We start from the raw sequence: 22,534 nt of genomic DNA, 5'->3' as shown, positions 1-22,534 counted from the left end.
AAAAGGTCCAACTCTTATATCGCTTTTCAATTAGAGAAATCAGTGATGAAATGCCTTGCTAAAGAGCTCCTTCCCAAACTGGCTATCTGGTCTTGTCTGTCTGACTCTGGAGGTCCAGCAGGTCGCTGTAACTTGAAACAGTTTCACCAGAATTATAGTCCTCATAAATCCACCGAATTTAAAATTCCAACACAAAGAAAGCGGAAGGAAACGGAAAATACATGCATTCGGCGGAACTTCCTGCAGCACCGGAGCAATCCTGGAAGTGGAGCGCGAAGGATACAGACTAATTGGCTGACAATCTAGTTTAGAAATCAAGAGGATCCTTACCACTAGTATGTCCACAGTCATGGGAAGTTCCCCCAGTCTTTTAAAAGTCTTCAGAAGCTGGAAAACAAGAGAACATTTAAATAATTTAGAGAAAGATTCTAGTATTAAAGTGGACACATTTTCAGCATCAATACTATAGCAGAGGTCTACACAGTGTGGCTAAATATAAGTGGTACTATTACTTTGGTGTTACTGAAAATAATGAAATGAAATGTGAATCTTCATTTAAATCTAAAATCTTTGGGAAGAGTAAAGTACCTATTTCTCTTAGCACTGATGGACTGCTTGCAGTCAAGACTGTCTTTTTATATGATTTTTGGCGTTAATGTGATCAAATATTTTGATTTGGTAAGGTATTTAATTGATAAACATATTTATTTAACTGGATTATCCAAAAACAGTCACTCCTGTCTCGCTCTTTCATCCATAAACACGGTAAAACTGTAGTTTGACAAAATAATCTTATATGTTAATCTTACAGTATAAGTTTTCCAGAGTTTACAGCTTCATCTCACGGTCTTCCTCAGCAGATGGAGATGGCTCAGTTGTCATAGATGACCACCTGTTACCACACGGTGGAAGTTCAACGCTAAGGGTCACCTGGCGACAACTGAGCCATCTCCATGACGATAGAGCAAACTCTATCTGCTAAATTAGAGCAAGAGATGAGGTTGAAGAACAGCAAAAGCAGGCAAGTTCACCTTTAGTTAAGGTTATTTTAATGTCAACAGAAATGTATTTTAATTATAATATTAAATGAAGTTGTATTGTATATGGAATATTATTGAAGTTATTTCATATATTTGTATTGCAAAATGTAAGTCAATTTAATACCAACTGTTAAAACACGCAATATATAGAAAATTGTGATATAAAGTTGCAGAAAGAAAAGGATTCATATCTCTCTCTCTCTCTCTCTCTCTCTCTCTCTCTCTCTCTCTCTCTCTATATATATATATATATACATATAGCAGAAGAAGTGACACAGTGATGTTCTTAGAATAAATAAATAATAATCATCATAATAAAGATAGGATGGAGGTGTCATTCTCAGTCTACTTGTAGCTGTATCATTCATAATACACTGTATGTCATTACTGAAAACTAATCTTCATGATGACTGTTCATTCATTTATTAATTTAAAAGCATACATCTGTATGCACACACAACCAGTTTGTTCACAGGTTTCGATTACAATCATTGTTCAATCACTCCCTTCTGAATGATTTACATAAAAATATTCTCAGATGTGGACTCCCTTTGTTCTCATTATTGTCTTATATAAAGCTGGGTGACCTACAGAAATCACACCTAGTTTATAACGTTACCTGTTGGTTACAGATCATTTAAATTAAACAGCAGTGTCTGATTCACACTGCAAACAGCAGCATTTAGCAGCCCTGCGTCATGGAGACTGAATAACAACGTGGCCTAACCGGGCCGGGCTGTAGTAAAAATCTCTCAGCTGTGATTTCACCATTTTTTTAAAAAATAAAAGTAAAAATGACTTCGAGTATAGCTCCTGTTTACCAAACCTAACGTTATCACACATATCATGACTGCTTTGTTTTGGGCTAGCAGTGAAAGTAAACAAAGGAGAGGTCGGTCATTGTCATTGTTATTTATCATCTAACCATGTTAAACTATTTAAGAGCAGATCCCAGTGCAGTGATGTGCAGCTTTTGTGTAACGTGAAATTCCATAAATCAGTTAACAGTACAGGCCTGGAGTCGGTGCAACTGTCATTACTTTCCACACGTTAGTGAACGTTAGCTAAAAGGCTAACGGCTACTCTGGCACGAGTTTCGTTGTAAAGATAAATTATGTTGTGGTTAATGTTATTATTTTATTAACAGATAGAGTGTGTATGGGCGATAATAAACCAAGCTGACAGGTGTTAATATAAGCTAAAAGCCAGCGTAAAGAAGTACGTTATAACTAGTTAAAACCCCTTAATTATCGTGACGTCTCACATGATGCCTTCACAGGCTGTCGAAAATGCTGAAATTCTAAAGTGAGCAATACATGTCCAAATCTATTCAACAATTCAACAGTATTGTCTTGGATTCTTCAGAAGTATTAAGATACTAAGAACTTTTACAGTATGCAATACTATCAAAAGTCAGACACGAATATCTGGTGAATTAAAAAGCAATGTAGCCTATTTTCCTTCTGCAATACAGAACATATCGTCTTCTAGTCACTCCCGGCTGAATTGGAAGCCAATTAAAGAATGTACAAATAAAATATGTAGGGAAATATGGATTGGTAATGAAGGGGAAAACTAGAAAATGTACTGATATACACAAATTCTCGTAATTGTGAAAGATCACAAAGCTAAATTAACAAATAAGCCTGAAATTTTCCTGAAATTCAACTGCAAAAGAACTGTCAATTATTTATTATATTTTATTTTAATGTCATGTACTCTATACTTAATTATATTTTTTTAAATGATTTTGCTACTCAGACATATCCCAACGATCTGTAGTTCCACAGTTGTGCTGCCTCGTTGTTGTATTGTTCAGTACAGGATAAAAAAAAAGGAAAATCTGGAAGGTGAGCACACATGGATATTATTATGATGGGATATTAGTGGTAAAGACTCTCATTTCTCATTTGTATTTGTATTATACTTCTGTTGGTGAATGTATTTTAAATGTTATTTATGAACATTTTAAAATAATTTAGTGTTAACAAGTCAGTGTTTTATCTGACAGACAGAGAATTGATCTTATAGCCTACATGTCACGTCAACCTCTATAAACTTGCATTTGTGATGACATAAACTACACCTATAGGGTTAATGGTTGGATTCGATGTAGCCTATAAACAACATGATGCAATTCATTTATTTCTGCCCTATTATGGTGATTAGTGGGCTGTCATGATTTGCATTCCTGTGTCGTTTGTTTACTTTACAGTTGTCACAAGCTGCCACAGAATGATTTGCCTTCTGTACCCCTGAACTACACGATTTATATATTAAACAACTAGCTAGGACTACTACAGAAAACTACTGTAGTTTCAGAACTATCGTTTATATTTACAACTAGGCTATCATTTGTATTTCCGACCCCAAAAAAGCAGTTGAATGCTGTTTAAGGTAAAAGATTTTCAGAAGACGAAGCCCGAGAGCGGCCCTCAAACGCAGCATTTAAAAAACCGTTGCGACTTTCGGAGAACTGCCGTGGCCTCGGCTTCGTTTTGGGTACCGGAGACAAACCGTCGCATTTAGGGAGACAGTCGGTGCTAAACACCAAATCTGTCCGTCTCGACCTGTCCAGTCGTTACCTTTCGAGGCTCCGGATTCTCCAGGAGCCGGGACTGAAGTCTATCCACTGTTTCCAGCAGTTCCTCCGCCATGTTTACTGCTGGTACCGTGTCGCCCGGAAACTACTTCATTCTGACTGAACCGAGAAAGGGAGAAAAAAACGGAGAGGTTCCGCTTGTTTAGTGACCGCTACAGCGAGAAAAAGGCGTTTCATAGCCGTTTAAAATTAAACGGATAATATTTAGTTATAAAGCAGCATAAATAAATACATAAATAATTACATTTTAAGAGGAATGGGGAAAACCCCTGAAGTTTGTAACTAGCTACATTAAGAGAACAGTCGTGAAAGACGGAACTACGTCACGGTCACAGCTGACGCAGCACGCAGGGAACACCTGTTAGTTTGACGTCAGTGAAAACGCTGAATTAGCATGTAGTAACCTGGCAACACAGTGTACAATATTATTATAGACCTAATAGCAGGGGTGGAAATTAGCTAAGTACTGTATTGAAGTACTGTATACTTGAATACAATTCTGAGGTACCTTACTTGAGTATTCCATGTTCTGCTACTTTTTACTTAGTGTACTTTTTACTTCATTACATTAATTTTATAGCTTAAGTTACACGTTACTTTGCAGCTTCAGATTTAATACAAAATATAATCAACAAACACATTATGGTGTAGCTATTATTATAGGTTAATAACATTTAATAATACCTTTTTGATCACTGGGTTAATGTTGATAATTGATAATGGGGGATTTATAAGCTACCTAGCAGTATGCTATATACATAGTAACTTACTCTAGACTGTGGTATTGCTACTTATACTCAAGTAAAGTATCTGAATTACTTCTACCACTGCTAGTTAGTATCTTAAGTAACTATAGTAATACTATAGTAACTCTATCAACCTGTGCTCCCCCTTTAATATAGGGATACATTAGATAACGTATTTTAAGCCTGTGTATGCAGATCCTCAATGAGAGTTTTTCCTGTGTTGTTGGTGTGAAAGAGGAATGAGTGAGATTAACAATCAAACAAAGAAAGCAGACATACAACCAAATCTAAAACCTGAAATGAGGGGGGTGAGGCGGGGTCGGTGAGAGGAGAGACGGCCTCTATGGGATATTTTTGGAGGGGAGGTCGACGAGGAGTGCCTGTATTTGGAAATGGAGGTGGGAAATGAAAGAAGAGGATCTGATGTGAGCTCAGGGAGGCGTGGTTGAATTTTAGAGGTTATGGGGAGGGGGGCGTTGAATTATACGTTACAGCTTTGGTTGGGACCCTGATTTCCTTCTGATCCTGACACACATACAAACACACAAACACACACAGCACTCTGACAGACTGACAGAGGACGGACGGACGAAGCAAGCAGGAACCTGTTAGAGGACAACAAAGAAAAAAGAAAGAAGGTAAAAGAAAGCTCAAAGAAGTGAAGCTGAGAAAGCAAAGGAAGGGAAGAAGAGCAGGAATCAGCAGGGAGAAAGAGGTAAAAATACATTCAATTTCACTGCATCACAGCTTGTTGAGTCTAGAAGAGTTTGCAACTTAAAGGAAGTTGATTTTTGTATCTTAAAATCTCCACTTACACTTTTATTTCAACTAAACTTTCAATGAAGTGAGTTAAAATGAAGACTGTCTGTTTACATAGAAGTACATGTACTCACTTGAGCTTTACTTTACACTACTTAATTAAATTTCAGAGTGAAATATTTTTAATTAGCTACTAGTTACTCTAAATACTTTACAAAACATATGATCAGTATGATAAACATTAAACATTCAACTATCCAACATAGAAAGTAGTTAAAATTAGCTCCACCTCCACCAGCTGGAACATTAAACTGAATATCAAATGATACGTTTAATGACATCATCGTATTAATTGTTAATGTATACTAATATTCATATTTAACTGCTAAATGGAAGAAATGTGAAGTAGTTGCCATTTGCTGTTGGGATACTGCTGCACCGCAGGGGGGTGTCGGTCCTTCTCTTTCCAGTCCTTAGCTGTAAAACACACAAAATACTCACACAAAGTACATGTTGTGTGTGTCAGCACCTATAAATACACTCATGAGATAGACAAGGAATTCAGCTGCAGCCACATAGCGATAGAAGTGGTGGAGAGGCACGCAGGGTGGTGTTTTTAGTGTGTATGAGCAGGTACTAGTGAGGGGCAAAATAACAGAAACACTCTGTAAGAGTTAATATACCACTCTGATAAAGCTCATATAATGTTCAGGTTTTATTAAGACAGTCAGTAGTGTCGATTAAATTCAGTGGTCATCTATAAGGACCTTATCGCAGCTGTAGTCAATATTTTGACAAACCCACACAAAATTATCGCCCAACTCTGCAGTGTGTTTTAGCGCCTTTTAGCTCATTGTTTTGGTTTACTCTAACTGCTGTTATAGTGTCATTTTCGGCCACCGCAGGCAGCTGTTTTTAATGGAAAAGCTCTAAAAACCCACTTTACACTACCTGCTCAGTACCAAACAACAGACACACACAGTTAGAGACTAGCTGTTGAACATAGTGGAGCATTTAGCAGCTAAAGAGACAAATATTTCTCTCAGGAGTGGGTGGAGACCAAAAACAGAGCAAAAAGAGGGTAAATATTGGACTTACATCCATCTGGTGGACAGAAACCACCTCTAAATGAAAGATAATGTTGCTCCGTAACTGCTGGATGTGTAAATAAGCAACTGTTTGCTAACATTTCTGTCATATCAACTTTAAACACAATACCGTGTAATCTTTGTTGTGTTCACAGCTTGTATGCACTGCCTCCAAGTGGCCAACAAATCTGTTATTGCAGGTTTAAAAGGAAAAGTTCAACATTTTGGGAAATGCACTATTTGCCTTGTTGCTCGAGTTAAATGAGAATATTGATATACAGTAAATCTCATGGTTATACATTAAGTATGGAGCCAGAGGCAATTAGCTTAGCATAAAGATGGGAAACAGCTGTGCTCAGCCTAAACTTTAATTTTACATATGTATATACATTTTATATTGTTTGTTTTACCTATTCTTTTGTACAGCACTTTGTGATTTTATCTGTGAAAAGCGCTTTATAAATAAATTTTACTTACTTACTTACTTACTAAACCTCAAAAATAAACCTGTACCTGTAATTCAACTTTTCATTTAAAAGTGAGATAAAGTGTTATTTTTTCCTTCAGAAGTCTTGTGACAGCATGAAAACTGACACTCTTCTGCTTTTTTCTCATTAATATAAAAGTCACAGTAACTTACTGAGCAAAAATATATTTTAGAATAAAAAAATAATAAAAAATATACATTCACATAAACATACATACATATGCAAACACACATAAATAACAACCACAAATAGGTACATAAATACTATTATGTAACTAAATAAATAAGAAATAAATGCAAAAAAAGTCAAATTACGCATTTCTTTCAGGAAACTTCTAAGGAAATGTAGTCAGTTCTCCTCTGGTTGCCAATATGGCCACGGTGCTGTTGTTTTGAAAGGAGATGCTGTTGTTAGTTACAGTATATTTGTCAGTGATGGTTGGGGTGGGGGTGGGGTGGGGACACTGGTAGTGAGGTCTGGCTCCCAGTATGGTGGATGACAGAGCAGCTGCTCCCGGCTCTAACCTTGGTTCTAGATATTTCTGATGGCTGATCTGTGCAGAGATTATTTTCATGCCACAGAATCACTGAACAAGTGGTTTGTTTGTCTGAAACGTCGCCAAGACCTTGATTTTACATTTCACGTTATCTGCAGAAGGGGAAAGTTCCAACGTACATTTACTCAAGTATCCTGCAGTCATAGTACTGTAGGCTACTTTTACTTTTGAGGTACTTGTACTTTAGAGTATTCCTATTCATATAACAGATACAGTTACTGTTTACTTTAGAGATTTTACTTAAAAAACACATGATGAGCTTATAAAACACAACCCATTAAACCAGTGGTTCACAACCTATTTGGGGCCCCTTGTTATGTTTCAGTCTATGAATTATTAGCAGTTTCAACAAAGATAGTTACATTTAAAGAAACAGTTTTATGCCCAAAGAGATAAAAGTATCTAATAATTCACAACAAAAAGCAGAGATTAGAAAAGTCCAAAATAAAGTCCAAAATATGAAAACCAATTTGTTAAACAGAACTTTGTTTTTCCTCTTTCCTCTCCCAATAATCATCTCACGACCCCTCAACATGTATCTTGTGACCCTTTGGAGGGGCCCGACCCCTAGTCCATTGGACTTAACTGTATATAAAATAGTTAAACCAGCTCCACCTCAAACAGCTACAACAGTAAACTTTACTTTAAATACATTTAGCTGATAATACTTCTGTAGGACTTTTACTTGTAATGGAGTACTTTTACACTGTGATTTTGGTATAAGAAAAGGGGAATAATAAGTTAAACAGAAAAAATGTGCGACAAGATTGTTCATGTTGTGAGTTGTGGTCATTGGTAAAAACAGGACACAAGGTATTATTTTTTATCTTCCACCTTGTTGTTTTTGCATGAATCTATCTTATTTGTGTCATCATCCTACCCCTCGTGTCTCCAGTTGGCCCTGACACTGAATTTCTCACCCACATGTTTAAATGGCTCCGTGCCCCTGTGATCATAAGACTGAGGGTCACATTCACAGAAACTCTTGGCTGCTGTCAAATAACCTTTCTTCTTGGTTAATTTTTGGTGTGAGGAGGTTATGCAGTGTCCTGGCTGCTGGATGTTGCTGAAGAAGCCTGTATGGGCAGTAACAGTAAGCCCTTCCTCTTCATATGACACCGACAACAGCTGCTGCTCCGTCCCCGTCTGTCCATGTGTGGAGGCAGTTGGCCGGTGAGCCAATAGAGGCTATTTAAAAAGAGCCAAGTTCATACACAGAGTGAATGAGGAGGGGGAGGGCGAAAAAAAAGGCACGGAGAGAGACGTGTACATGTTTGTGGTCAGATGCACTTGCGGTTTTAGCATTGCCAATGTTATTTAAAATGGCCATCAGATGAGGTTAATAAAGAGGTCCCAGACAGTGGTGTGAAACAGTTGTTTCAGGTGCTGTAAGCTAAAGAAACTTTGAAAGCACAATAATTAACATAAAAAGCCCAGTTTTAGTTAAATAATAAACAAGACTACAAGTTTACAGCCATGCTTGCATCACTGCCAGGCTGTACTTGAGCTATGTGCTAATGTCGGCATGCTAACCCTAACTCGCTCACAACTGACAGTACTAACTAAGCAGGTTCCGTTTTCACCATGTTAGTTTAGCGTGTTAGCATGCTAACATCTGCTAATTAGCACAAAACAAAGTACAGCGGAGGCAGGTGGGAATGCCATTAGTTTTGCAGGTATTTGGTCATTAAACAGAATATTTGACCTGACGATGGCGCTATATGAAAAGTGTGAGAATCACCAAAGTTGTTAGAATCCATCGTCTGGGAACTATGAATGTCTGAACCAAGTTTCATGGCAATTCATTTGACAGTTTTTGAGATATTTCAGGCTGAACCAAAGTGGTGAACCGACTGACTGACAGAACATAACACTGATGTAAATATACAACATGAAAAAGGCAACTAAAAGTCAGACTATGAAAAGATCCAGTTCAATCTAATACATAACTGAGCTGAAGTAAAGATGAGAAAATGTGAAGTAGAGATTTTGATGAGGCTCAGTGAGAGAGAGAGATCATTTGTAACTGGCACACAGATAAGGCCCCAAATAGGCACTAGGGTTACTTTTAATTTCCACCCTGACACAGCACAGAGGTGATCTCTGCACAGCGGCTCAGGTGAACAACAACAGACTGTGAGCCAGAGACAGATCATCGTCTCCTGCTGCTGTTCACCACCAGGCGTCCAGCTCACTTTAGAGCCCTTCAACACAGCAGTAATATATTCTGATATTACTGAGTCAGAACGCTGACTTTAGGACTACTCTCTACTTTAACTACTGTCACAATAGCTTACCATTTTATCTAAATGTTAAAAAGTATTTTAGCAGTTAAGATTATCCCACAATTGTCATTTGTGGTTGCAGTGTGCTGTTTAGAAAGATTTACATAGCCTCACTGTGGTGGGGGAAGACTTGCGTTAAACTTGTGTTGTTGTTTTCCGAAGAAATGCATTTTTTTTATACAAAAAAGAACTACAGAGATTTAGTGGCCCTGTCAACAAATAAAAACATATTGCTTTATCAAACATGCTGTCAATTGGTGAAATCTCAATTCTCTCATTGCCACATCATAATTGGGAGACCCAACACCTGATACTTTTTTTTTTAACAGGAATTTAAAAAGAAAACTATTATCATTGTATAGTTATTATAGTATAAGGTAGAGTTTTGACACTAATGCTGACCAAAAAAATAGAACTCAAACGAGTGTACAGTTTTGCTTCAGGCATAAGTTTTGTTGCATTGTTCAAGTACAAAACAAACTTTTCGCTGTCCCACAGTGGAGTTTTGATTCGGACCTAGTGTTTTAAGAGCTTTTAGTCTTTTTTATCGTATTACAAATCAAATGACAAAAGAGACACAAACACAAGAAGAGAAAAAAATTCCTTCCACCCAAGCGTCATGCAACAGATACAAAACCAAACCAAGAAAACACAATAAGTACAAAGAAAACACTCCAAAAATTGAGATCTATTCTCCGTATATAACCCTAACTCCACACTCTGTACACCATTTCTGCTGTTTCTTTATTCCAGACACCATTTACTCTGCATATCGGCACTTAAATGTGATCCCTTCACTCTTTGTTACAGTCTTCCCTCTCTACACCGATCTGATGCAGTTTGCAGACCATTGCGATCATGAATAAGATTCCCCAGTTACATTGAATGCCGGATGGCTGCTGTAAATCACAAAACCTGACACCTGGCCACTCGCAGCTGTCATTCACACTGCCGCCGGCTCACAGAGACACAGAGATTGTAGGTGTTCCTCAGATTTACGTAGATAAGGTGTCAGTCTGTGTTGCTGTGTTGTGTGATGTTCAGAGATTAGCAGAGAAATGTGCATCTGTCAGTGGGTCTGTTGTGCCCTCCAGTGACCATGAAACTGTAATTTAGAGCCTGGAAACATTTGTCCGGGGTTGTTTATTTGGAACACACTGTTTGCTTTGAAAGACACCTTTCTCTTTAATAATAGGACACATTGTGGCAGACAAAGAAGAGATGACAAAAGATTTTAAGAGAGGTGGAAAGTGATTCTTGTTTTTTTTTTAGTGAACTAAAATCAAGTAGAATAAATGTGTTTTTTTGCACATAAATCTAATAAAATTACTGATCAACATAGTCCAAAGCTTTCATCTTGGATATGTCATTTCAGTGCAGGAGGGAAATCAAATTCCAGACCGTTTAATCTTGCTTTACATATCTAATCCGTTACTGTGGACGTCATGTTTTCTTTCATCACTGTCAAGTTACATTATGGTAGCACAGTGTCTCTGTTATTTCTCTGAATGTTGATTTTCATACTTATCTTAAATTAATCCATACTGATGGCTGCCTTAAGTTAGAAAAACATTCAAATATCAAAAACTGTGACAAGTTTGTCACATATTGCTTCTCGTACACCAAAAACAATGATACAATTTTGCTGAAATAAATAGAAACTAATAGCGGAAGTCAGAAAAACACCTAAAAATATCCAAAATATGTTGAATATATGGAATAACACTGGTGTGGTTCCTTAAGCAACATTTCTGTGTTTCTACACACAATGTTATAAATAAAGATAAATCCAAGGGTTTGAACAGTTTTTGTCCTCACTTTGCGAAGGAGAATTAAATCTTTGTATTTTCTTCTTTTTTTAGGTGCTGTGTGCTGTGTTTAAGCGAAACCCCCAACAAAATCCCAAACCAGTCAAAGCACTTCCCTCAGAGAAACACCTCAGAAAACATTTTTCATTTCATTTTGTTGATCAGCTGGACTTTAGCAAGTGAACAGGTTTCCCTGTTTGTCTAGAAAAGTAGACTTAAAACCTACAAAAAACAACCTCAACACTCACACAATGGCCCCCAAGAAGAAGGCCTCCCGTCAGAAGAAGCCTGCCATGGAAACCACCCCTCAGGTCGCCATGGAGACCGTCCCAGTCCAGCTGAAGATGGAGAGCCGTGGTGACGGTGTGGTGGTGGTGGAGGGCGGGATGAAGAAGATCGAGCAGATGGCGGCGCTGGACATCGCTCAGCTGAACAGCCTCAACCTGCCGCTGCCGCCGCCGGTCATCAAGCCTGGAGAGAGAGGCCTCGGCCTGGGCAGCGAGCTGACACGGCCCCTACACGGCAACGCCCTGCTGGAGGAGCTCAGCAAGATGCGGCAGGAGAAGTAGGTTCTGACACTGATTGGGACATTTGTGATATAAATTGATACATTTACAATATGGTAAAGTTACAATACAATAACGATAATTTGCAATAACGATACAATACAATTATGATACATTACATTACATTACATGTCATTTAGCTGACGCTTTTATCCAAAGCGACTTACAATTAACAAATACTGGTGAACAAAAACAAAACTCATATACTACTGTCACAAATTATATTGTATTTTATGATAACTGGCACTTTCCTACTTCAATATACCATTATATTATAACATGTGTAATGAGTATCATCCATCCTCCTGATCTCCTCCTCAGGTTCCTCACTGATCTGGAGTTGGCCTGTAAGACGAAGGCCTTCGACGTCCACAAGCTTGTCATCTCCTCCATCAGTCAGTACTTCAGAGAGATTTTGGCTAAAGACCCGAGCATGAAGCGCCTGGAGCTCCCCTCCCTCTCACCTCTAGGTATATCTACCAATTTACTTTATGTTGAGCTAAAGTTATATATGAATACAATTTATTTAGCTGGTGTGTCCATCGATAAATATATGTTATGCAGCCAAACGTAGTTCAAACCTCCAGGACCCTTTATTTTACCTTCTAGTCAAGATCCCAAACTTTCTAGATGCCAAATATACTGTGCTTAATTTTTCGGGAAATTAGCATAACAGGGGAAACAGTCGATTAGTTGATTTTAATCATTGTTTAATTGTTTAAATTCGTTAAAATTATATAGTTCCAGCCTTTTTTTTAACTATAGTAAACTCAATATCTATGAGTTTTGGAGCGTTCGTTAGACAAAACAAGCCATTTAATGACGTAACCCCAGGCTTCAGGCAAAGTGTGATGGCCATCGGGCACTATTTTCTGACATTTTATAGGACAAATGATCAATCAATTAGGAAAATAATTGCCAGATTAATTGATCATATGGATAAAAAAACATTAGCTTAAAAAGAAAAAGATGCACACGGCAAAATGTTGTTATATGTGACTCAGCATATGCATCATAAAGCCTTAATGATGCTTTAAGCTCCTTGAAGGAAATAAATCAGGTTTAAATAATTCAGTTTAGTTTCTACCTCCTGATAAAATATCTGGTTTTAAATCAATCTGTCTCGCGTTATCTGCAGGCCTCGCTAACGTCATCACCTTCGCCTACCTGGGTCGCGTCCACATGTCCCTCTACACCATCGGTTGCACCGTCTCTGCCGCCGCCACCCTGCAGATCTCTCAGCTCCTCAAGATGTGCATGGACTTCCTGCTGGCCGAGCTCAACGTGCAGACCTGCGTCTACATCTGGAACATCGCCGCCGCCTACGGCCTTAGGCCGGTGTGTGATGCCGCCCGCCGCTTCGTCCTGGAGAACTTTGTGCAGTTCGCCGACACGCCGCTGTTCAACCAGCTGACCCTGGAGCAGATCTCCGCCTTCCTGCAGGACGACTCGCTGCTGTTGCCTTCAGAGGTCACCGCCTTCCAGGTGAGACGTCAAACTTTGGCTTTGAAGGTCAGAGGTTAAAAAAATGTGTAGCTGAAATTTTAGGTTGAAATAGGATATGCTGTCAAGTGTCAACATCCACTTTTGATTTCCTAACTGAGGAGAATGGAAGGCCTTCTAGGAGGCGTTTTAACTCGCCAACCCTGCTATTTTCATACAAACCTAAAAACAGACCCCAGACCAGCTGCTCAGAGCATAACACAGATCCATGAAGCTAAGCAAGTCATCTGCAGTCCGACCGTGAGCAGAAACCACCAAGTATAACTCACTGTATGCAAGAAGAGAGCTCGTTTATTAATATACAACTCCGTTACAGACCTAAATAGACAGACAGCTGAGGGAAGCAGTTATCGTTGTATTTATAAACTGGAACAAATGTAAGTCCGACGGCACTGAATGGGACTATTATGCTGATTTCTTCAATTCATATAACATTTTATAAAATCCAAATCCATATGATTAGATTTTGTATTTGATTTTATAAATACTTATTTAAATACTGTTTTTTGAATAATTAAAATAAATATAAAGCGTTATACTTTTCATTCAACCTCCAGTCTGTTTGTAAAAAAAGAGCTTATTTTCTTACCACCAGTTAGTTGATGAAATAAATTAAGACACAGACTTTTCACTAGCTGATGTTCATTTTCAACTCCTTAGTTTTTAACATCATTTGGGGCCTTGCTACATATTTAATTATTTATCTATTTCCTATTTTTCCCAAGCAACATTTCCTACCTTTTTACTTTACCTAACTCTATTATTTATTGATGTATTATTTGTCATATTTTTAACTTCTTTGATACCCTTTGGTCCGTTTTGCAGCTACGTATGAAGCCATTTTTGTAACTTGTGTTTTGAAAGAGGCTCTATAAAGATAATTATATTATATAGCACATGACATAGGTCAGTATTCTATATGTTCACTATAAACGTCTCTCCCTCCAGCTGGCCATGAGGTGGCTTGACTTCGACGCCTCTCGTCAGGGCCACGCCACAGAGCTGCTGTCTCACATCCGCTTTGAGACGATCCCGGCCAGCGAGCTAGTGAGCCAGATCCAGCCGGTGCCCCGCATGATGATGGACCCTCACTGTCACCGCCTGCTGGTGGACGCCATGAACTACCACCTGCTGCCCTACCAGCAGAACACCCTGCAGTCCCGACGCACACAGGTCCGCGCCAGTCAGCAGACTCTGCTCACCATCGGGGGTCGACCATCACTCACCGAGAGAGCTCTCAGCCGCGAGGTGCGTGCTTTGGTTTCTCTGTCTCTATTATGCAGCACTTTAAAAGAAACGCAAGAAAACCCCTCACTGACCTTTGCCCTCTGTGTGCAGGTGCTGTGGAGAGACCCTCGTGAAGGAGGAGCCACCTGGCGTCACCTCACTCAGCTGCCGGCGAAGAGCTTCAACCAGTGTGTGGCTGTGATGGACGGCTTCCTGTACGTGGCTGGAGGAGAGGACCAGAATGACGCCCGCAACCAGGCCAAGCACGCCGTCAGCACCCTCAGCAGGTAGGAGGGGGCTGACATAGTCTGTAATAAACACAGAAAACACTGTTTGAGCAGACACAAACTCATTGATGGATTAATTAGGAGGCCACTATTAACTTAGTTACTTTCCCTCTCTGCATTATAGCCTACTTAGTCCCAAATTTGCAGGTTGGAAATCTGATTAAACACCTTTATTTAGAAACATGCACCATGTACTCACATTATTTGTAGAGTTGCAAAGATTACTCGATCCGTTGTCTAACTATTTTGATAATCGATTTGAGTCATTTTGCTTCCTCTGGGAGTCTGAGCCCCTCTAAACATAAACATGACCGTCTGCTCTTTTCCTCCACCAGATATGATCCTCGCTTCAACACCTGGCTCCACCTGGCCAGCATGCGTCAGCGCCGCACCCACTTCTCTCTGACAGCCAGCGGCGGCCGCCTGTTCGCCATCGGCGGCCGCAACGTTGAGGGTCTGCTGGCCACCACCGAGAGCTACCTGCCCTCCTCCAACACCTGGCAGATGCGTGCCCCCATGGAGGTGCCCCGCTGCTGCCACTCCAGCGCCACCCTGCCCTCCGGAGACATCCTGGTGACCGGCGGGTACATCAACTGCGCCTACTCCCGCTCTGTGGCATGCTATAACGTAGACACCGACACGTGGATCGAGAAGGCCTCCATGGAGACACCCCGCGGCTGGCACTGCTCCGGCGCCCTCGGAGGGAAGGTGTATGTGGTGGGAGGAAGCCAGCTGGGGCCCGGCAGTGAGCGGGTGGATGTGCTCTCTGTGGAGGTCTTCTCCCCGGAGAGTGGTGCCTGGAGCCGGGCCGCCCCTCTCCTTCTCGGTGTGAGCACCGCCGGTCTGTCCCCGCTGGCCGACAAGCTGTACCTGCTGGGAGGCTGGAATGAGGCAGAGAAGCGCTACAAGGCGGCCGTCCAGAAGTATGACCCGGCCACAGACAGCTGGTCCATGGCCGAGGATCTGCCCGAGCCCACTGTGGGAGTGTCCTGCTGCACCCTGACCCTGCCGCCCCGCCACACACCGCGCCGCCAGCAGCACCGCAACACCCCAGCCCACGAAGAACAGCAGCAGGCCGGGAAGAACCGGAGCAGAGAGAGCAGCATGGCTCCTTCCCAAACCATCACAGCATAGAGAAATGAGCATGGGAGAGACTAGAAGAGGAGGGCTGGTTAAACCGCTGGACAACATCTGGATCATGTCTGCTCTTTATTCTGTATATAGAGTATGTTATATCTAGTGTATGTGGAAAAATTCACCTACTGAGTTACTAAAATGTATTTCAGTCTGTAATTGTGGATGTGGATAAAGAAAAAAAACAGACACCAAAAAATACAACAAACTATAAAACAGTAGAAAACATGGCAAACTTCAGAGCATTATTTAAGTAAAATATATTGTAGAAATATTTAAAATAAATATATTTTAAATATATATATATATATATATATATATATATATAAAATCTAAAATGATTATAGAGAATTTGATTGGACATTTAGTATATTTTCCATAGATTTACACAATTTAGATATAGCATTGGTCCTTAATCCTTTTTGAAGTGATTTTAGGGTTTCTAAAAAAAACTTTTTTACTTGACATTAGACCTACATTATTATAATTACTAGAGAAAGATGCTAATTTGAATGCCCAGGTTGTGCAAGAAAAGAAAAGAGAGATTGCATGATCCAAAGTGGTCTCAGAAGGTTTAACATTGATGGAAACTGAGAAGAAAAGGTAGAGAATGAATGAATTGTAGAGTGGAGCAGGTGGAGGTAGAGAGGTGATGGGTGGATGATGGAAAGAAGGGAACAGTGGCTGTCTGCGTTTGAGCGGGTTGAAAAAACCTCACTGTGAATCCCCTGGCAGTTTGTGTACAAAGATGTATCTAACCAGTGTGTGTGGGGGTGTGTGTGGGTGGGTGTGTGTGGGTGTGTGTGTGTGTGTTGTTTAACTGTGAAAATAAATGTGAATGTGTGTGTGTGTGTGTGTTCGCGTCTGACAGAGACGAGTGATTGACAGGAGGAAAATGAGGCAATTCTGACAAAAAGTGCAAAAATCAAGATTTCTCACCAGCAAAGTTTAAATATTTCTCATGAGGATCAAAGCAGGTCGGCAATAAACCAACCTGTTTGTTTGATTTATTTTATGGATATCTGTCAGAAGTAGTGTAGCTCAATTGTGATAAAAGTATTTATAGATTTAGTAAATATATAATATTTTATAAGTGCAATGGAGTAAAAGGATTTAGAGTGAACACGAGGAAGGCGGGTGAACTCAACAACACAGGTGAGATTTCTTGATTGTAAGAAACCAGAAAGATTGAGAAAATAATTTAAATAATTATAAAACATCTTAAAAGAAAGAATAAAAATCTGCAAAATATAAATAAAAATCTAACAAAAAAAAATCCACCCAAACCTCACCCATGTTTGAGTATTTGCCGTCCTCAGACGTCTAATTCTTACTGAAACTAAGACAAACCACCTGAAGAACCAGTGAGACTCCAGCAGGTGGAAAGAGTTAACTGCTTAAAAGCTGCAACTGCATATTGAGTTATTGATAAATATTATTTATCAGTAGATGCAATGAGGCTAATCTGGCTCATTTGATTGGATGAATCCCTCTGTATTTGTTAGTGGACGAGCTCTGTGCTGGTGGTTTCACTGAATAAAGCCAATATGATTAAAACATGCCGATTTCCTGTCTTATTTTTTAGCTATACATACAGACTGGGCTGCTGGGAAATGTAGTTTGACCACAGAAAATTATAAACTGGCTCTGCTTACGTGCTGCTAGAAACACATCATCCAAAGTCAGGTTAAGATAAAATTGAGCATTGAATTCAGCAATAAAAGGGATCGTTACTTTAAGTGACATGGAGCAGGATTGAAAGAGACTTTAATGATGGAAGGATTCAGATACCTTTACTCAAGTACCAGAAGGAATACCACAATGGAGAAACGACTTAATGTTTACATTAATCATGTTTGGGAAGTTGAAAGTATCAGCAAAACATGTAGTACTCGTGACCCCTTTCATTACTGATGCAATTAAGTGTAAGCAGCATTTTGATGTTTGGAAGAATTAAAAAAAAAAAAGGTAGTTTTTACTAGTAGTGTTTTAGTTGTTACTTTGCATTAATGTTGCCTAATAATAGCTGTCAAATGTGGAGCAACAAGTTCAATATTTGCTTCTGGAATGTAGTGAACTAGAGCAAAAAAAAATTTCATATATAAACTTAGTTTCAATTACTTTACCTGCCCAGATGTCAGATTTCCCCACAGTTACAGTAGGGAAAGAAAACACTTCCTGGGTACCTGGATATCTCGGTCGGTAGAGCGGGGGTCCATATATAGAGGTTTACTCCTCGACGCAGCGGGCCTGGGTTCTACTCTGACCTGTGGCCCTTCGTTGCATGTCATTCCCGCCCTCTCTCTCTCCCCTTTCATATCTTCAGCTGTCCTGTCAAAAGGCCTAAAAATACCCAAAATATCTTAAAAAAAAAAAGAAAAGGAAAAACATTTCCTTGTTTGTTCCTGTATTCTTCCCAGAGCCACCTTTCATAACAGTTTTATCATTTCCAGAAGTTTCCAGAGTTGGGGGTTTTGTCTGGAAAATTTCTCTGGATAACTCAATTAATCTGCCTCGACAACAGGGCCACGATCTTTAAAAAGGATTCTATTAGTGAGGGTCAAAGTCTAATCCGATCCGAAGAGTCAAAGTGACCTTTCTACAAAATTCACTCAGTCCTCAGCAGTTGGGGGATTACACAACTGCACACAAAGAACATAAACTGGAGGCACGACACTGATTAGTAGCCATGTTTCAAAATCTGAAGGACTATAGAATCACCAGAGTAACACCACGAGACAAGAGTTGTTTTTTCCGATTTTATTTGTTACAAACATCAAAAGGTGGTCCTTTACTTGCCGGGGAGGATGATGCCGTCATACTGAAGATAAAAGAAATAAATGTATTAGAATTTAATCTGCAGTAAAAAATAAACAACATGCAGGATGCCCCCCCCCCCCCAAACAATGGAGAAAATATTAAAAAGCCACCAAATCTCCCATCATAAACATGTTTGATGTAACATGAATGTAAGGTAATTTTCTCTTTCAAATGGTCAATATGAACTTGGATGTGTGGGAACCACCGACAACACTCACTTTCTGCTGGAACCAGCGCATGGCCTCCTCTTTGCGGATGCGGTGCCTGAAACCGATGCGGCCTCTTTTCCGCTTCTTGTCGGCGATGCTGAAGCCGGGTCTGCCCAGAACCTGAACACCAAAGGGGGAGGGGGAAGGGCAAACAGAGCTGGTCAGAAAAGCAGGTTTAAAAAAAAAAAAAAAAAATTATATATATATATATATAATAAAAACACCTTTTGAATATAATGTTGGAAAATTCTGGGATTTAAGATTCAGTAACAGAAGTCCAGTGTTGATTTTCTACAACCGAAAACACGTACCGTGACATGAAGACCTGTATCTTTACATTTGAGAAGCTGCGTTTAAAAATCTTCACTTGATAAATGATTTGAAAGATCACTTGCTTAATATTTAATCAAATGTATCAGCTCATCGTTTCAGCACTACTTTAAGAAATGTTGCTTATTTTACACAAGAAATCAGTTTTATAGTCGACAAGAGTCAGACATACAAAGTAGTCAAAGTAAGTATACTCTATACTGCTATCGGCACCTCAGATACTGCATCAGGTCTCAAGGTGCCTAGTCAACATGACAGCTGACCATGGAAATGATTTACTTCAGACAAACATAATAGCATTTAACTATTTCACTTTTTCCGTTACCCACCTGAGGAGTAGTAACCAGCAAAAGTTAACAAAAAACATTAAAATATTAGAATGTCACTACAAACACATTCACTAAGCGAAAACACAATGGGCGCATACGTGTCGCGTATAGCCCGCATAGCGTAGATGTGTGCCTGATCCCGCGCCTGGCCATTCATACCGGACATATACTTCTACGTGGCGGTCACAAAGTGATCCTTCTATCGGCTCTCTTTCTCTCTCCAATAAAAAGAGACAGGAGTGTGAAAACTGTGGTAATTGTAGCCTGTGAGTGAGTGTGCGCGTGTGTCACTGTCCGTTACCTCTCCCTGTGTGCCTAATTGCGTGTCTCGCTGTGAGAAGTCAAGACAACCAAAATCACCATGAACCTAGGTGTAATCGTTTTATTTTCACTGTAACCCTGAACCTCAAATCATGTCACTTAGTATAAAACCTTTTAACAATACAAAACCCTCAGCAGTTTCAATTGTAACACCAAATAATATGATAAAATGAAATATGATAATTTGTTAACTTCCAAGACAATTACAGCTATTTTGTATTCATTTGTGACAAATATTCAGCCACAATAAAAAAATAAATAAATAAACAAACATCTGTATTAATGCCACTTTTACACACACACAGACAAACGTCCAATCTGTGCTGTTACCGATAAGAATCTTTTTACATAATAAAAGGCTTCAGCAGCTCGCACCACATTCTCAGACCCATCACCAGCATAATTAAGGATATTATGTTTGCAGCTCACCACGTAAAAGTCCAGTCCGTAGATGCCGATGCTGGGGTCGTACTTGATACCCAGATCGATGTGCTCCTGGATACCGAAGCCGAAGTTTCCGGTATCGGAGAAGTTGTTCTTTCTCAACTCGTACTCACGCACCTGGAAGCAGGAAGCAATAGTATGTTCATAAGATCGTAATACATCTCCAAATTAAATAATTATCCAGCCCTAGTGCCATGACAAACAGTCCAACGAAAGTATTCAGACATTGCTTTTTAGTTTCTCTGCATTTTAAGAAAGTTGATGACAAAACTAAAGCCAGTGTCAATTGTACCAGCAAGCCAGAGTATGAGGCAAAATATATTTCACATGAGCACATTAACTTTGTCCAAAACTATGTCCTTTACTTTAACATTTAATAATTGTAATTCAAAATTTGACCAAAATCAGCTTTAGCTTTTATTTTATACCAGATATATCTAATTCATTTTGAAATACTGAATAGCTCCAACTATTCACAACAATCTGAAAAGGGCACACTACCCCTTCCCTGATCTGCAACGAAAAGTTTTTAAAAAAGGAGCCCTAAGCCAAAGAAGAAGAGGTTGTGAACGACTGACGTAGGGAGAAATTTAGAAAAATAAGCAACAAAGACTTCCTCACCTTGAGTCCTTTTTCCAGGATCTCCTCTGCTTTGGCACCACGGACAGTGCAGTGGACAGCAATCTTTTCATTTCTGCGGATACCGAAGGATCGCACAGTGTAGCGGGCTGCGAAAAGAAAAGATAACATTAAACACTACAGTGACATCTCGAACCCTTTTATGTTAACCCAACTTTATACTGTATAATCACTTCCACTCTTCAACCAGGATTTACCTTGACTGTGAGCTGCTAGTCTCAAGTTTAGCACCTTGAGAAAAATGTACAATTTGGCTTTTTCCATCATGGAAACTCTACAACTGCTTAAGTCAACACTTCCACAGCTTAAGCTCCTATCCTCCACACACAAACACTCACCCTTTGAGAACACGGGGGTCTGTCCTGTGAGCTGCTCCAGCACCTTAGCAGCACGGGTCAGTCTGTCTCCGCTCTCACCGACGCAGATGTTCAGGCAGAGCTTGCGAATGCGAAGCTCTCTCATGGGGTTCTCCTTCTTCTCACCCTGGTCCTGGAGGACACAAAATAAAATGTTTAGAGTCACACCACAAAGTGACAAAAACAGAGCTCAGAAACACTGACTACGAAGCGGTTGCTGCTGCCATGTTGAGTTTACCTACCAGCGCTAGCCTGCTGACAGGTTAGCACACACAAGTTAAATAAACCAACGTGTCAACAGTTTCACCCGAGCTTCAGTTTAATGATCACAATTATAATTTTCTCTGAATCCACGAGCCCCGACACTGCTCTTCTGCCGGACAGCTAACTCAACAGTCTTCGACCAACACATGCCGGCCGGAGAACATGTCCGTACATATCCCCACTGCTACTACTGTTAGTGTCACAGAGCACATACGTGTCCGGAAATTAAATAGCTTTTCTACACAACTAAGATCATATAAAGATCAACATGTCTGCTGTGTAACCGCATTGTCATCATATAGCTGTAATATCGCTTTTAATTACTTAGTAAGTGTACGAGGGGGCCGTATTTTCCAGTAGCTAACGTTAGTCTGTTAGCATCACTCGGTTTTTAGTTTTACTGTCTTCTGTTACATTTATTAAAGAAATAAGACTCTAGTTTAATAATGCATAATGGAGTTTAGGTCTCTGTACGTCAATCAGCAGCTAGGATGACCCCACAGCTCCGATGATTGTGGATTTCAACTACAACTTCACATTTGATCGCCATCGTACGATTTGAGACAGTACTCACCGCCATGTTGGATCACTAGAAGAGGACGTTACGTTTCCGGCGAGGGATATTTATAGTGAAGTGTTCGCCGCAAATGAACTCGGGGAGAATTCGCGTAGAAACGCGAGGGTTCCGGTTCACGGCACTAAAAGCTAAATATTAGTTAAAACAACAAAATTT

At 39.8% G+C, this 22,534-nt stretch overlaps 3 protein-coding genes and 1 long non-coding RNA gene across 5 annotated transcripts in view; 2 read left to right on the top strand and 2 right to left on the bottom strand.

The window, feature by feature from the left end:
* The window catches only part of eloa (elongin A), a 17,786-nt gene extending 13,815 nt beyond the window's left edge, over positions 1–3,971 (bottom strand). Inside the window, exons 1-3 of the mRNA XM_031295647.2 lie at positions 3,887–3,971; positions 3,626–3,741; positions 331–387 (exon numbers count right to left, since the gene is read on the bottom strand). Of these exons, the coding sequence (XP_031151507.1) occupies positions 331–387; positions 3,626–3,697 (129 nt within the window). The 5' untranslated portion in view covers positions 3,698–3,741; positions 3,887–3,971. The remainder of the gene's footprint in view (positions 1–330; positions 388–3,625; positions 3,742–3,886) is intronic.
* The window catches only part of LOC116047126, a 22,433-nt gene extending 609 nt beyond the window's left edge, over positions 1–21,824 (top strand). Inside the window, exons 2-4 of the long non-coding RNA XR_004104332.1 lie at positions 7,305–7,317; positions 18,131–18,136; positions 21,727–21,824. This is a non-coding gene — a long non-coding RNA (uncharacterized LOC116047126). The remainder of the gene's footprint in view (positions 1–7,304; positions 7,318–18,130; positions 18,137–21,726) is intronic.
* On the top strand, positions 4,833–17,256 carry klhl43 (kelch-like family member 43). Of its 2 annotated transcripts, none has more exons than XM_035991410.1 (8): positions 4,833–5,103; positions 11,432–11,937; positions 12,260–12,408; positions 13,077–13,423; positions 14,390–14,689; positions 14,780–14,955; positions 15,291–16,177; positions 16,385–17,256. In XM_035991410.1, the coding sequence occupies exons 2-7, from the start codon at positions 11,624–11,626 to the stop codon at positions 16,087–16,089; spliced, it is 2,085 nt and encodes a 694-aa protein (XP_035847303.1). In that variant the 5' UTR covers positions 4,833–5,103; positions 11,432–11,623; the 3' UTR covers positions 16,090–16,177; positions 16,385–17,256. The 2 variants fall into 2 exon arrangements, with proteins under 2 accessions (XP_035847303.1, XP_031151504.1); XM_031295644.2 differs by having other exon boundaries at positions 4,846–5,103; positions 11,427–11,937.
* On the bottom strand, positions 18,835–22,534 carry rpl11 (ribosomal protein L11). The gene is made up of 6 exons (XM_031295663.2): positions 22,376–22,534; positions 21,520–21,670; positions 21,164–21,270; positions 20,528–20,659; positions 19,128–19,238; positions 18,835–18,910 (listed from the first exon to the last, which is right to left on the bottom strand). Exons 1-6 carry the CDS (start codon positions 22,379–22,381, stop codon positions 18,881–18,883), a joined length of 537 nt encoding a protein of 178 aa, XP_031151523.1. The 5' UTR covers positions 22,382–22,534; the 3' UTR covers positions 18,835–18,880.

The sequence above is a fragment of the Sander lucioperca genome, chromosome 14, assembly GCF_008315115.2.
Source record: "Sander lucioperca isolate FBNREF2018 chromosome 14, SLUC_FBN_1.2, whole genome shotgun sequence".
Lineage (NCBI taxonomy): Eukaryota > Metazoa > Chordata > Actinopteri > Perciformes > Percidae > Sander > Sander lucioperca.
The sequence above is the reverse complement of the archived record's forward strand: the minus strand, read 5'-3'. Positions and strand labels throughout refer to the sequence as shown.